Here is a 17029-nt window from a genome sequence, read left to right on the forward strand (position 1 = left end):
CAGTAACAAATACAACATTTAACCTATACAGATCCATGAGGGATGGGAATAAGGCTAGTGAAGTAGCTCCTCCTATGGGGGATTTTGCTGCCTAGGCCAAGGTATTGAGTATATGGGGCCTCTTCAGGAGAGTCAGGGGTTAGCCCCCTTCTTATTGGTCCCATCATCTCTAGAGTAAAAGCCCACAGGGATAGAGGGGAAACTAGATGTAACCTCTTTATGAGCGAATAGTGGGCGGGGATAATTGGGGGCCGAGCAATTCAGGTACCTAGTATAGTAGACAGGTTATAGTATGTATAGTGGGCTATAGTATTGTATGAACGCTGGGCGTAGGATCATAAAGCTCAGGGTGCACAGGGGTTATGGATATTATAAGCTAATATTAACCTAAACGAAGTTACTGGGCATATATGAGATATCTTACTGTAGGATCAGGGAAACTAGAAGGGCTGTGCCCTCCGGTATCTATGTCTGACTGGTATTAAACTAAGAACTACCAACTTAATTGTGTGGGACATCACCAAGGACCCCTGGTAGTAGCAAATTCATGGCAGTCTCCATATACAGTGTACATTCATTAGATTACTGAACATATTGAACCTCAATTTAGGTAACTGTAAGGGGAAAAAGAACCATTAACAATCAAACAATAACAGTCAAACCAGGCCATTTCAGGTCACAGCATCTCCAGTGGCATAGTCAATACAGTAGAGAAATAGTGACTTGCTGTACCTCTGGAATATTTGAATCTGGTGCTAGAGGATCAAAAGGCTGGAATTTTCAAGTGTCCCTTGTGCGAGAGGGGCCCCCAGAGCCTTGCGAAGGAAAGTCCTGAGAGGAAGCCCCAGAGGGCTCCGGGTGCTGGATATTTATATCAAGTGTCCTGCAAAACTCGGATAGGTCGTTTGGGGACCTGTAAATAGCCTGAGCACCATTTTTGGAAGCCATCAAACACACCGGGAAGCCCCACTTGTATTGTATCCCATTGGCCTGGAGTTCCGAGGTGATAAATTTGAGATCCCTTCTTTTCTGTAGCGTGATTAGGCTAAGGTCAGAGAAGATTTGTATAGGGATTCCTGCGTGGGTGAAATTTTTGATGTTTCTTGCTTTTAGTGTGATTGATTCCTTATCCTTGTAGCTAAGGAACTTAACAATTATGTCTCTAGGTGGGGCCTTAGGTGGGGGCCTTGGTCTAAGGGGCCTGTGAGCTCTCTCGATAGGTATGTTTGGTGAATCAGGTGTGCCTTTCAGCGTGCGGAATAAGTCCTGCAAATAACCCTCTATGGCCTTTGGGGAAACTGATTCAGGGGTCCCCCTTATCCTGATGTTATTGCGACGCCCCCTGTTGTCTAAATCCTCAACTTTTGAAAGTAAAAATTGGATATGTTCTTCATGATCACTGAGCAGTTGAGAGTTAGTTGTAACTGTTGTTTGGAGGGTATCATGTTTGGCCTCTAAGGCCTGTACTTGCTGGGTAACCTGGGTTATGTCTTTCTTTATGTCACCAAACAGAGACCTCATTTCTAAAAGCACTTTATTAATGTCCTCTTTAGAAGAGATGGTATTGAGGTCGTGTCTTGTAAGGTATTCTTGTTGTTGTGAGGTCTCTGTAACAGGTAGTTCATCAGCCATGTGAGTGGGGGAGGGGGGTCTGGAATCTGAGGGTTCTAAATTAGGTGGTGAAACTCTGAGAAAGTTAGTGAGGCTTGAGGATTTGAGTCCTTTTTCAGGTTTATTGTTATGTTTCCTGCTAGCCATGTTTTACAATAAATACTAAACCAGTGAGCCACCGGTGAGAGTGGCAGGGAGAGCTCAGTGAGATGCTGCAGCCGGTCTGTTAAATGATTCAGGCAGTTAAGCCTATATGGGCCCCACGTGGCTCTGGATAGTAGGGGTAGTGTAGTCAGACTGCGATCAGTGGCCTAGGGCAAAACACCAAAAGAGAGCCTTAGCTGTGTTGACTGTCCCTTGCAATGTTAGGTCTTGCCCCGGATTGAAAATTTAATATGGAGGCTGTCTTTTCTATGTAAGCTCCGTGTTGCAGGCGTGTGGAGCGTAAGGTGTGGGGCTATTTTATTAAGGAGGTCTCTTACCGGCTTTCACTGATGTTCATGAGGTCTCCGGTAACGCTCTCTTAGCCTCTGGGAGAGCCGCCATGTGTCGTCCTCTTCCGTGATGCGGTGCAGCCGCCAGCGGACGAGACCGTTAATGGTGAGGTTCAGTGAGAAGCGGCTCGTGATATCCCCCACCGGGTCACTGTGTGAGTGTATGCGGCCGCGATGTCCTCAAGATGTATTCAGGGGAGCAAAGTTTGCTCAGCAGTCGATTCGCCTCCTCCGTGTCGTATTAAAGAGCCGATGCAGGCTAGGCCGCAATTTGTCAGCCTCGATGTGCGGGCACAAAAAGTACAGCTCCGGGATGTTCTCAGCCCTTGGAGAGGTGCAGGGTATTGTTGTAGGGAGATCTGCAGTAAAAGTTATCAAAACTTAGGATGTTGATATTGAATTATAGGCATTAACCGGGTGTGGAGCATCAGAGCCAATTTTTATGCTGCCATCACCCTGCGTGGCCAGGCTCCGCCCCCCATAATTTTATGTTTTTAAACAGATTTGCTTCTTGAGTAAATATGGATATCCACTGTCTTTACAGTGTTGTGAAAAAATATTTCTCTTGTAAGGTGTATCCAGTCCACGGGTTCATCCATTACTTGTGGGATATTCTCCTTCCCAACAGGAAGTTGCAAGAGGACACCCACAGCAGAGCTGTCTATATAGCTCCTCCCCTAACCCCCACCTCCAGTCATTCTCTTGCAACTCTCGACAAGAAAGGAAGTATCAAGGGATATGTGGTGACTTAGTGTAGTTTTACCTTCAATCAAGAGTTTGTTATTTTTAAACGGTACCGGCGTTGTACTGTTTTACTCTCAGGCAGAAATTAGAAGAAGAATTCTGCCTAGAGGTTTGATGATCTTAGCGGTTTGTAACTAAGGTCCACTGCTGTTCTCACATATAACTGAAGAGTATGGGACAACTTCAGTTGGGGGAACGGTCTGCAGATTACCTGCTTTGAGGTATGTCCAGTATTTTTATTTCTAGAGAGATGAAATGAGTTCTAGAAAATGCTGACAGAGCCTTGTGTGTTTGAGGTAAGCCTGATACAGTGATTTAACAGCGACTGGGATCATGCTTACAAAACAGGGTAATATTCATGTTAATACTCATATTACTTAGTGACAAAACGTTTACATGGCTTCATAAGTAGGACGTTTTCTCTGAGGGAGATAACTCTTTATTTGGGGCCTAGTTTCCACATGGCTAATCAGATACTCCTAGGAGTACTTTCTTAAGGCCCCTCTAGCATCCAGTACATGGTGGGAGGGGCCTATTTTAGCGCTCTAAATGCACAGTTTTTATTCAGACTGAAACATCCAGCTTCCCTAGAGGAGTCCTCTGGCACCTGAGGACCATTACAAGGGGTTTATTTCTGCATATAATCATATTTGGGGGCAGGTAGGAGCCTCAGCAGAGCTGTTGCAGGGTGCTCAACTGTCTTTTAACGTTTTTTAAATCCGGTTTGGGGCCTAAGGGGTTAATCATCCATTTGCAAGTGGGTGCAATGTTGCTTTAGTCCCTTTCACACACTGTAAACATTTCAAAGACTTTACTATATTTTTTCACTGTTTTGCAGTTTAAGTGTTAGTTTTTTTCTCTTAAAGGCACAGTAACGTTTTTGTTTAATTGCTGTTTCACCTTTATTAAAGTGTTTTCCAAGCTTGATTGTCTCATTACTAGTCTGTTAAACATGTCTGACATAGAGGAAACTCCTTGTGCAATATGTTTAGAAGCCATGGTGGAACCCCCTCTTAGAATGTGTACCAAATGTACTGAAATTTCTATAAACTATAAAGACCATATTATGGCGCTTAAAGATTTATCTCCAGGGGATTCTCTGACTAAAAAAAGGGAGATTATGCCATCTAGCTCTCCCCAAGTGTCAGAACCTATAACTCCTGCTCATGTGACGCCAAGTACATCTAGCGCGTCTAATTCTTTTACCTTACAGGACATGGCGGCAGTTATGAATGCTACCCTCTCAGAGGTATTTTCCAAACTGCCAGGGTTACAAGGAAAGCGAGACAGCTCTGGGACTAGAACTAATACAGAGCTTTCTGACGCTTTAATGCCTGTGTCCGATATACCCTCACAATACTCAGAAGCCGAGGCAGGTGAGCTTCTATCTGTGGGTGACATTTCAGACTCAGGGAAGGTGTTACTTCAGTCTGATTCTGAAATGACAGCGTTTAAATTTAAGCTTGAACACCTCCGCTTATTGCTTAGGGAGGTTTTAGCGACTCTGGATGACTGTGACCCCATTGTGGTTCCAGAGAAATTGTGTAAAATGGACAAATACTTTGCAGTGCCTGTTTACACTGATGTTTTTCCAGTCCCTAAGAGGTTTTCGGAAATTGTTACTAAGGAATAGGATAGACCAGGTGTGCCGTTCTCTCCCCCTCCTGCTTTCAAAAAGATGTTTCCCATAGATGCCGCCATACGGGACTCGTGGCAGAAGGTCCCTAAGGTGGAGGGAGCAGTCTCTACCCTAGCTAAGCGTACAACTATCACCGTCGAGGACAGTTGTGCTTTCCTAGATCCTATGGATAAAAAATTGGAGGGTCTCCTTAAGAAAATTTTTATTCATCAAGGTTTTATTCTCCAGCCTCTTGCATGCATAGCCCCAGTTACTGCTGCAGCGGCTTTTTGGTTCGAGTCTCTGGAGGAGGCTCTGCAGGTGGAGACCCCGTTAGACGATATTCTACACAGGATTAAAGCTCTTAAGTTAGCTAATTCCTTTATTTCTGACGCCGTTTTTCATTTAACCAAGCTATCGGCTAAGAATTCAGGTTTTGCCATTTTGGCGCGTAGGGCACTATGGCTTAAGTCCTGGTCAGCAGACGTTACTTCAAAGTCTAAGCTTCTTAACATCCCCTTCAAGGGACAGACCCTATTCGGGCCTGGTCTGAAGGAGATCATTTCTGATATTACTGGAGGAAAAGGTCACGCCCTTCCTCAGGATAGGTCCAATAAGTTAAGGACCAAACAGAATAATTTTCGTTCTTTTTGAAACTTCAAGAGTGGCGCAGCTTTAGTTTCCTCTAATGCAAAGCAAGAGGGAAACTTCGCCCAGTTCAAACCAGTCTGGAGACCTCACCAGACTTGGAACAAAGGGAAGCAGGCCAAGAAACCTGCGGCTGCCTCTAAGACAACATGAAGGAGTAGCCCCCGATCCGGGACCGGATCTAGTGGGGGGCAGACTTTCTCTCTTCGCCCAGGCTTGGGCAAGAGATGTCCAGGATCCCTGGGCACTAGAGATTGTTTCCCAGGGATATCTTCTGGAATTCAAAGGATCATCTCCAAAGGGGAGATTTAATCTCTCACAATTATCTGCAAACCAGATAGAGAGAGGCATTCTTACGTTGCGTTCAAGACCTACTGGTTATGGGAGTGATCCACCCAGTTCCAAGAGAGGAACAGGGGCTGGGTTTCTATTCAAACCTGTTTATAGTTCCCAAAAAAAGAGGGAACTTTCAGACCTATCTTGGATCTCAAGATCCTAAACAAATTTCTCAGGGTCCCATCCTTCAAGATGGAGACAATCCGAACCATCCTCCCTATGATCCAGGAGGGTCAATATATGACTACAGTGGACTTAGGGGATGCTTATCTCCACATTCCGATTCACAGAGATCATCATCAGTTCCTCAGGTTCACCTTCCTAGACAGGCATTACCAGTTTGTGGCTCTTCCCTTCGGGTTAGCCATGGCACCAAGAATATTTACGAAAGTTCTAGGGTCCCTTCTGGCGGTTCTAAGGCCGCGGGGCATAGCGGTAGCCCCTTACCTAGACGACATTCTGATTCAGGCGTCGACTTTTCAAATCGCCAAGTCCCATACGGACATTGTTCTGGCGTTTCTGAGGTCTCACGGGTGGAAAGTGAACATAGAAAAGAGTTCTCTCTCTCCTCTCACAAGAGTTTCATTAGAAATGAATTTTTTTCTGACAGAAGTCAGGATATCAAAGCTTCTGACTTCCTGCCGTGCTCTTCATTCCATTTCTCGGCCGTCAGTTGCTCAGTGTATGGAAATGATCGGCCTAATGGTAGCGGCAATGGACATAGTTCTGTTTGCCCGCCTACATCTCAGACCACTGCAACTTTGTATGCTCAACCAGTGGAATGGGGACTACACAGATTTATCTCCTCTGTTAAATCTGGATCAAGAGACCAGAGATTCTCTTCTCTGGTGGTTATCTTGGGTCCATCTGTCCAGGGGAATGAATTTCCGCAGGCCAGAATGGACTATAGTGACGACAGATGCCAGCCTTCTGGGCTAGGGTGCAGTCTGGAACTCCCTGAAGGCTCAGGGTTCGTGGACTCAGGAGGAAGCCCTCCTTCCGATAAACATTCTGGAACTAAGAGCGATATTCAATGCTCTTCTGGCTTGGCCTCAACTAGCTGCGGCCAAGTTCATCAGATTTCAGTCGGACAATATTACGACTGTAGCCTATATCAATCATCAGGGGGGAACAAGGAGTCCCCTGGCAATGATGGAGGTTTCCAAGATAATTCTATGGGCAGAGGTTCACTCTTGCCATCTCTCAGCTATCCATATCCCAGGAGTAGAGAACTGGGAGGCGGATTTTCTAAGTCGGCGGACTTTTCATCCGGGGGAGTGGGAGCTCCATCCGGAGGTATTTGCCCAACTGATTCAACTATGGGGCAAACCAGAACTGGATCTGATGGCGTCTCGTCAGAACGCCAAGCTTCCTTGTTATGGGTCCAGGTCAAGGGATCCCCAGGCAACGCTGATAGATGTCATCCTTTCCACCATGGACTCTACCGCCGAGGCAGGACCTTCTACTCCAAGGTCCATTCAAACATCCAAATCTAATTTCTCTGCGTCTGACTGCTTGGAGATTGAACGCTTGATTTTATCAAAGCGTGGTTTCTCCGAGTCGGTCATTGATACCTTGATTCAGGCTCTAAAGCCTGTCACTAGGAAAATCTATCATAAGATATGGTGTAAATATCTTCATTGGTGTGAATCCAAGGGTTACTCGTGGAGTAAGGTCAGGATTCCTAGGATACTATCTTTTCTCCAAGAAGGATTGGAAAAGGGATTATCGGCTAGTTCCTTAAAGGGACAGATTTCTGCTCTGTCTATTCTTTTGCACAAGCGCCTGGCTGATGTTCCAGACGTTCAGGCTTTTTGTCAGGCTTTGGTTAGAATCAGGCCTGTGTTTAAACCTGTTGCTTCGCCATGGAGTTTAAATTTAGTTCTTAATGTTCTTCAAGGGGTTCCGTTTGAACCCTTGCATTCCATAGATATCAAGCTTTTATCTTGGAAAGTTCTGTTTTTAGTAGCTATCTCTTCTGCTCGAAGAGTTTCAGAGTTATCTGCCTTGCAGTGTGATTCTCCTTATTTGATCTTCCATGCAGATAAGGTAGTTTTGCGTACCAAACCTGGTTTTCTTCCTAAGGTAGTATCTAATAGGAATATCAATCAGGAGATTGTTGTTCCGTCACTGTGTCCTAATCCTTCTTCAAAGAAGGAACGTCTGTTACACAATCTTGACGTGGTTCGTGCTTTAAAGTTTTATTTGCAAGCTACTAAGGATTTTCGTCAAACATCTGCATTGTTTGTTGTCTACTCTGGAAAGAGGAGAGGCCAAAAGGCTTCGGCAACTTCTCTTTCTTTTTGGCTAAGAAGCATAATCCGTTTAGCTTATGAGACTGCTAGCCAGCAGCCTCCTGAAAGAATTACAGCTCATTCTACTAGAGCGGTAGCTTCCACATGGGCTTTTAAACATGAGGCCTCTGTTGAACAGATTTGTAAGGCGGCGACTTGGTCTTCGCTTCATACTTTTTCTAAATTCTACAAATTTGATACTTTTGCTTCCTCGGTGGCTATTTTTGGGCGAAAGGTCTTACAGGCAGTGGTGCCTTGTCCCTCCCTTCATCCGTGTCCTAAAGCTTTGGTATTGGTATCCTACAAGTAATGGATGAACCCGTGGACTGGATACACCTTACAAGAGAAAACAAAATTTATGCTTACCTGATAAATTTCTTTCTCTTGTGGTGTATCCAGTCCACGGCCCGCCCTGTCACTTTAAGGCAGGTGTTTTTATTTTTTAAACTACAGTCACCACTGTACCCTATAGTTTCTCCTTTTTCTTACTTGTCTTCGGTCGAATGACTGGAGGTGGGGGTTAGGGGAGGAGCTATATAGACAGCTCTGCTGTGGGTGTCTTCTTGCAACTTCCTGTTGGGAAGGAGAATATCCCACAAGTAATGGATGAACCCGTGGACTGGATACACCACAAGAGAGAGAAATTTATCAGGTAAGCATAAATTTTGTTTTTCTCCCTAATTTCCCCTGTTTTTTTTTTTCTATATTTGTCACACTGGATGATTTCAGATCTTCGTACAAAATTTAATATAAGGCAAATTCTGACTTTCTTTATTGGGAGATAACCATATATGTCTTCTTGTACATATACATACAATTTATGTAAACTATTATGTTTTACTTTATGCTTATATTTGAATATCACATCTATTTTGTTACCTAGTTTTTGTTTTCATAAATGTTTGCGCATTATAAAGAACATTTTTTTTTTCTTTCTTTTTTTATATACAGGTCAAAGTATTTTAGAACATCCGGGGGTGAACACTTTACTATTGAAGTAAGTACATTTACCTTAAATGATTTTTTTTTCTGTAAAAAGTAAAGACGGTTTTGCTCTAAACATTCATCAAAATAATTGTTAACCTAATTAGGATGTGTTCTTCATAACACAATGGTGGGATCTTTAATTTTTTTTTCTCTTAGTCTAATACTCGTGCAAAAGATTGAGACGATGTGCCTCTGGGCTAGCAATATTATTTAAAGGGCAAAGAAAGTCAAAATTAAAATTGCATGATTCAGATAGAGCATGTGATTTTAAGACACTTCTTTAAATTCACTTCTATTTTCAAATGTGCTTTGTTCTCTTGGTATCTCTTGTTGAAAAAGAATACACACATATCCTACACTAGTGGGAGCTAGCTGTTGATTGGTGCCTGCACACATTGGCTAACTAGATGTGTTCATCTAGCTGCCAGCAGTGTAGTGTTGTTCCTTCAGCAAAGGATAACAAGAAAATGAAGCAAATTAGATAATAGAAGTAAATTGGAAAGTTGTTTAAAATTGTACGTTCTATCCAAATCATGAAAGAACATTTTGGGGTTTGCTGTCCCTTTAAGAATGCTTGCCAATACTTCTATTTCCCTGGTGGAATGATCTAAAGCCACTTTTTACCCTAAAAACAGGATGGCTCACTAAGAGGCGTATACTGCATTTTTGTATGAGAAGGAGATGCATACATTACAAAACTGCACAATGAAAATCTTAATTTTAAATATCATGAAAAGAGAATAAGTGAACCATTCCCATAAACAGTGAATACAAAAATTGTATTATATCAAAAACTTAAAATTTGTATGTAAATTACACAATATTAAATTGTATTAAATTTGCACAGCGTAAATCGTAATCTAAATACACTGGATGTGCGAAAAACACATAGAAATTTGTACTTCTAAGTACAAAATACAAAGCTTAATTATTGTTGTTTTATGGTCAATTGGGCTGAACAGTGGCATTCCATGGGCTTGTATGAAATGATCTAAACATTTCTAACCTACAGATCTCACTGTGTTTTCTTGCAACTTAAAAGGTGACAAACTTTTATTAAAATACTCAAAACACTAATTACCCTTAAAGGGACACTGAACCCAAATTTTTTCTTTTGTGATTCAGATAGAGCATGCAATTTCAAGCAATAAACACGTGCTGTTCATTGTTCTGGACTTTCTTTTCCAACTAAAGATAGCAAGAGAACAAAGAAAAATTAATAATAGGAGTAAATTAGAAAGTTGCTTAAAATTGCATGCTCTATCTGAATCACAAAAGAAAAAAGTGTCCCTTTAAAGAAAAACCTATCCATACAAAAAAAAAAGCGGATTTAAAGGTACAGTGCACTGAAAACGGCGTATTTTTTTACTTCTATTAGACATATTAACGTATAAACATACACGGAGTTCTTCCTGTGTACTTCGTCCTCCATTGCAAATGTTTACATAGCAGAGAGCTCTCATTATTTCTATGGAGACATCTTACTACTCACATGGACAGCCCATTTTCTTTGATAATTGCACTATCTTTGATAATTCCCCTGGGATTCTAAATGTGGTTTTCACAGGGTTTTTTTTTTTTTGCTTGTGAACTTTTGATCATCGGGCCCTATGTGCTAACTATATGGTCACTGCACAGGCCAAAAACTTAAAACAAAAGTAATGTCAAGTAGTCACACCATCCAAATTTGTAATATTTTATTGCATCAGGATAGGAAGGACATACTGCAATCTTTTGGGATGAATGATTAAGGGCTGTGTCCTAAAATACTGTAGTATGTACTTCCTATCTTGATGCAATAAAATACTGAAAATTTGGATGTGAAATCTTTGAATTTATCATACACATACCTCATGTTATGCGCATATTATTATAATCTGAAATACATTTGTACATAGTAACCTAATCATATGAAGACTAAATGTACATTTTTTCTTCTTTCCTATAGTTTGAAAATCTTGTAGAAAGTGATGAGGTAAGTAGATTCCACATTTGCTTTGTCCTACAATACCAATATTGCTTATAATCCATTCTTAGATTAAAATCCAGTGTGTAGCAAAGATAGGCCCCTAATAAATCTAGCTATGCTTCTCAAAAAGATTATCTATCTTTTTAAACAATAAAAATTCTGGTGTAGACTGTCCCTTTAAAGTTTACATTGAAGTGTTTTTTCTATTTTTTTAAATACTTACCTTTTTCTTTAGGAAAACCAGACCGGCGATCCTCCGCCTGCTTCTCCTGCTGTACTTAGCATATCGATGACAAAACTGGATTACTCCAATCGTTAAGTGGCCTCACGAGCTGGACGCCTTGGATTGGAGGAACCCTGTTTTGTCATTGCGGTGCTAAGTACAGAGGAGCTGTGGGTTGAGGATCGCGGGTCTGGTTTTCCTAAAGAAAAAGGTATTTAAAAAAAAACACTTCAATGTAACGTTTAATAAATGAAAGTGCCCCTGTTTTTAATAATATATATTTTTTTTAAACGGGCACTTATTCATTCAAATTTACATTTATTTTAAAGTCTATTGTATTGTGTTACTTTGCATTTAGTCTGAGAAGGTGGACAATGTCCCAGAAATGTTACTATTTTTTATTAAATGGAACCACTTGATATGTTCCAATGAGTGTGGTCTTCTTGTAAGATGTTAGTTACTGCGTCTGGCCAAAAGGGTCAAACCCAGGAACCAGGTCTCTTCCCTCCTGGGTCCCTATCCATAGCCAAATAATGTATGCTTTCAATCACTCAAACTGGAAACCACAAGAGTGCACAGGCCTTCTGTAATCTCCCTAGACACATACAAAACATGCATTCTCAAACTGGACCGGGTACACATACTATGACCCTGCAAAATGCACAGCCCTGGGTGCTCAATAGTACTCTCAGCCAGCTGCACAGCACCCAGAGACACAGGCAGATAAACCCAGACAAGTCTGGGTGCAAAGCCCATGGCTGTGTACTTGCAAGAGAGTGTCAGATTTTTTTCTGTGTGTGGTGTTGATTTGATTTGTTTAGTATTTTTCCCTATTGGCTTTGCACCCAGACTTGTATGGGGTTAACTGCCTGGGTCTCTGGAGGTTGTGCAGCTGGCTGCGAGTGCTATTGAGCACCCAGGTCTGTGCATTTTGCAGGCTCATGGGATGTGTATCCAGTCCAGTTTGAGAGCGCAGTCCATTTCTGTATTTTGTATGTGTCAAGGGAGATTACTTAAGGCCTGTGCACCCTTGTGTGGCTTCCAATTTGAGTGATTGAAAGCATGCATTGTTTGGCTGTGGATAGGGATCCAGGAGAGAGAAGTGACCTTGACATGGTTCCTGGGTTAGACTCTTTTGGTCAGATGCAGTAACTAACTCTTCCATTTTTTGGCTTTTAATCTTAGCTGTGTCCTTGCAAGAGAGTGCCAGACCTTTTCTGTGTGTGTGAGACTTGTTTACAGCATGACATTTGTGCTCTACTCCCACTGGAACTCTACACAAAGGGGTTAAAACACACAAAGTCCTACTCAGGAACTGTAGAGAATTGCTGTTCACAGCTCCGAAGCTGCAGTGTTTGTGGTCCCGAGCGGACCTATACTATACCTATATATTAAACTCCTTTACAGGGGTAAAATACCTTATATTTCCATGTGAAGTAATACAAACATTACATGCTCTAACATATTATAGCATGTGGTTTTTGCACTTCAATGAGCATTTAAACTTGCAATTTAAATCCCCCCACACAATGAATGCTTTTCCCACACTTTAGCAATCGTAATTTTGGCAATAAGGTGATTGTTAGATGCTTTTAAAATATTTATTTCATATACAGATCTTTGCAGTACAGTGCTTAATTATACACTGTGTATATAAAAATGTTCTTTTAATTTCATTTTTAAATAAACTTCCGGCGTTTAATCTGTCTCAATGGGATCCCATAGGATTTTTACTTTCTGAAATTGATAGTCAGGGAGGATTGATGCAGTTATTTCTAACTAATTTCAATAGAGAGGAGAATTTACAATTTCTTGGTATGAAACTCCATTGCTGACTGAAATTTCTACTTTGAGAGTTATGTAAGCCATTAAAGAAATTGGATTTTAAAACCCCCTCAGGCTAATTTTATCTCTTAAGAGGCACTTAGATTTATAATCAGCAAGGAAGGCATTAACTGTTTTATTGAAGAAATAATAAAATAAATTCAGAAGACATTAGGCCACATTGAAATTGGTAAAGCATCTTTCTTGAATAATACAATTTATCTTAAGAAACAGTAAAGTGAAAATTAAACTTTATTTGAAATAGCTAGAGCTTGAATTTAAAAATATCAATGGATATCACTAACACACTAAATTGCACACACATTACAAGTTGAAAGTATTATTAGGATGGTTGATAGGGTAAATTTGTCACCCAGACCCTTTAAATAGAACAGTTTGCTGTCTTCCAGGGGCTTGTGTTTAGGCATATTGTGGAGCGTATTGATAGGATTGTTAGAGGAATGTGGAGTCTGATCCTGCAGTCATGGTACATATGGTTACTAATGAAGGAATCGGCGGGAGATGGAGAGTCCTAAAAAAATTACTTCAGGAGTTAGGTAGCAAGCTTAAAGCAAAGAACCTCCAAAAGTAATATTTTCTTAGATATTACCAGTGCCCGTGTGCTAACTCAGGAAGCAGAAGGAGCTAAGGTCGGTTAATTCATGGTTAAAAACCTGGAGTAAAAATGAGGGGTTTGACCTTTTTAGAGCACTGGGCTGACTTTTTCACTTGGGTACAATTTGTACAGTAAGGATGGATTGCACCCTGAATGACATGGGTGCAGGTGTGTTGGGGGAAAGGATAGGTAGCACGATTAGAGAATCTTTTAAACTAGGCAAATGGGGGAGGGTCTGTTAGAAACATAATAGAACAGATATCAGTCTGTGAATATGTCACTTCTATAGTATCTCAAGGAAGGGATGACTTAAGAAATGTCACATTAGAAAAGTATGGAGGAAATCACACCAAGTAGCAGCAAAAAACAAATGAAAATTAAATGTATGGACAACAAATGCAGAAGCTTGACGAGTAAAATGGGGGGAGCTGGAGCTCTTAATTGCAGAATAGGACTATGACTGATCAGTATAACTAAACTTGGTGGGATGATTCACATGACTGGGCAGTTAACTTAGAGGGGTATACTTTATTTAGGAGGGACAGGAATAATAGAAGGGGTGGAGGAATCGGCCATGTATATTAAACCTAACTTTAAACCTACAATAAGGGAAGATATTTATGCTACAGGTGACAATGTAGAGACCCCTGTGGGTTGAAAATAAAGAGTGGGGGGGGGGAATCCTAAAAAATATTACTTGGAACATGCTACAAGCCCCCAACATTAGTGACCTGGAGGAAACTCAACTACTTATGCAAATAGGTAAGGCTGCTAATAACAGTGCTGTAATTATGGAGATTTTAACTACCCTGATATAAACTGGGTCAACGAAACTAGTAATTCAGCTAAGGGGGATAGATTTTTAAACGTTCTCAGGGATAACTTCTTGTCGCAATTAATAGAGGAACCAACTAGGGAGTAAAGCTATATTGGATTTAGTGCTATCAAACAATACAGATATACCTATCAAACGTAGAAGGGTCAAAAAGCATTTGGGCAACAGTGTATTATAACATGGTCACATTTGAAATCTCTTTTCATAAGCAGTGTCGGTAAAGGTTTAACTAAAACTTTTAATTTTAAGAAAGCAAAATTAACGATTTAAGGAAAATCAATAAATAACATAAATTGGGACAAAGTGTTCTCTAATACATACATATCAACAAATACCATATGGTTATAAAATAAAAATCCAAGCCAATGTGGCTAAATAAAAAGTGTTAAGCGACAATTAGGAAAAAACGTAGGGCAATTTAAATTATTTAAAGAAAATAGTACAGACTCAACATACAATATTTATAAGGAATGTAACATGCATGCAAAAAAGCAATCAAATTAGCCAAAATTAAAAATTAATTGCAAAGGATTCTAAGTCTAACCCTAAAGGTTCTTTAAGTACATAAATAGCAAAAAATCTAAGAAGGCCAATATAGGTACATTAAAATGCGTGGAGGGGTAGCATAATTAATAGTAACAGGGAGAAGGCTGAGGTACTAAACCAATTCTTTCTTCAGTATCACAAGAGAATAAACTAATGGAGGATACTTTGGAACAAACTAGCACATACCATTAACTGGGTTATGTATAGAGGATATCAGGAAAAAAAAATGGATAAATTAGTAAATAAAACTCCAGGCCCAGATGGAATTCACCCAAGGATGTTAAGGGAACTTATCACTGTTATAGACAAACCTCTACTCCTTAATTTTTCAAGGCTCATTATCCTCAGGGCATGGTCCCCCAGGATTGGCGTATAGCTGTTGTGGTGCCACTCTTCAAAAAGGGATGATCCAGGAAGCTATAGACCAGTTAGTCTGACATTAATAGTGGGGAAGGGATTATAAGGGATTATATTGATGAGCATATTTGTGTAAACAAGATTATGAGTTCAAATCAGCACGGTTTTATGAGAAATAGATCATGTCAAACTAAATCTAATTAGATTATATGAGGAAGTTAAAAATATAGATAAAGGATAATCAGTTGATGTGAGTATACTTAGATTTTGCAAAGGTGTTTTGATACAGTGCCACATGAGAGATTAATGCACAAAATGAAGGGACTGGGAATAGTCGAAAAATGTTAGCTCATGGATAAATAACTGGATAAAAGATAGGGAGAAAAGAGTAGTAGTGAATGGATCATACTCAGATTGGACAAAGGTAATCAGTGGAGTCCCCCAGGGATCAGTACTGGGTCCCTGTTCTATTTAATATTTTTATAAATGACTTGGAGCAAGGATTAAATATGCGACATCTCTATTTTTGCAGATGATACTAAGTTAAGTAAGGTCATTAGGTCAGATCAGGATGAACTTTCATTACAAATGGATCTGCAAAGCTAGAAGTATGGGCAGGTAAATGGAAAATAAGATTTCTCTTGCAAGGTGTATCCAGTCCACGGATTAATCCTTACTTGTGGGATATTCTCATTCCACTACAGGAAGTGCAAAGAGAGCACACAGCAGAGCTGTCCCATATAGCTCCCCCTCTGGCTCCGCCCCCCCAGTCATTCTCTTTGCCGCTCTAACAAGTAGCATCTCCACGGGAGAGGGTAAAGTGAATGTGGTGTTAGATTTGTAGTTTTTATATCTTCAATCAAAAGGTTGTTATTTTAAATAGAGCCGGTTTGTGCTATTTACTCTCTGGCAGAAATATGATGAAGAATTCTGCTGAGGAGGAAAATGATTTTAGCATGTTGTAACTAAAATCCATTGCTGTTCCCACACAGGACCTGAGGAGTACCAGAAACTTCAGTTGGGGGGAACAGTTTGCAGGCTTAACTGCTTGAGGTATGTTTCAGTCATCTTTTTTCTAGTCAAGACAAGATAATGCCTAGAAGACTGACAAGATTCCCCATGTGGGAAGGGTAAGCCATGTTCTGAAACTTAGTATAGAACTAGAGGCTTATTTAAGTGGGCTCAATAGACTGGTTATCACTTTAACAGGGCAATCGATTATTTTGTTTAGAAAAATACTCTTTATTGACACTTTTAAGCACTTTTGAGGTTTATTCCACATGGCATATCTTTGGTCACCTAAATTGGGTTCTGAGGCCCCACAGCTGTGGAGTGGGAGGGGCCTAATTTCGCGCCTCAGTTGCGCAGTTTATTCTGACAAGATTTCCCTGCATGCTGCTTCACATGGTCCAGAGACTGCTTGTGGACTTCAGGAGGCTTGATTTTCGCAAATTCAATCCTTAAGGGAAGGTAGGGCCACAGCAGGGCTGGTAGTTTATTAACCGGTTGTTTGCTTTAGGCGGGCTCCGGTTTGGGCATTAAAGGTTAATCAGGCTGAAACTTGCTGTGCAATCATATCGAAGCATTAGGCACATACTGTAAAAATTTCAAGAGATTTGGTTCATTTTTCAGCGTTTTGTAAAATTGTGGTGCGCTTTTAATTATCTTAAAGGCACAGTACCATTTTATTGCAAAATTGTATTTTTTATTGCAAAAAGTGTTTTTCCAAGCCTGCTTGTGTATAATACCAATCTGTTAAACATGTCTGACACTAAGGAAAAGCCTTGTTCTATGTGTTCAGAAGCCATGGTGGAACCCCACTCAAAATGTGTCCCAAGTGCACTAATGTGTCTATATACTTTAAAGATCATATTGTGTCACTTAAAAATATAGCCTAGATGATTCTTTGACTGAAGGTAATGAGGAT

General features: G+C 40.6%; 1 protein-coding gene across 2 annotated transcripts in view; it reads left to right on the top strand.

The window, feature by feature from the left end:
- AP1AR (adaptor related protein complex 1 associated regulatory protein) overlaps positions 1 to 17029 on the top strand; it is a 190039-nt gene that overhangs the window by 31499 nt on the left and 141511 nt on the right. For both annotated transcript variants that reach the window (XM_053703552.1, XM_053703553.1), the window contains exons 2-3: positions 8697 to 8742; positions 10681 to 10707. In XM_053703552.1, coding sequence (XP_053559527.1) covers positions 8697 to 8742; positions 10681 to 10707 — 73 coding nt within the window. The remainder of the gene's footprint in view (positions 1 to 8696; positions 8743 to 10680; positions 10708 to 17029) is intronic.

Source organism: Bombina bombina, chromosome 2 (assembly GCF_027579735.1).
Source record: "Bombina bombina isolate aBomBom1 chromosome 2, aBomBom1.pri, whole genome shotgun sequence".
Lineage (NCBI taxonomy): Eukaryota > Metazoa > Chordata > Amphibia > Anura > Bombinatoridae > Bombina > Bombina bombina.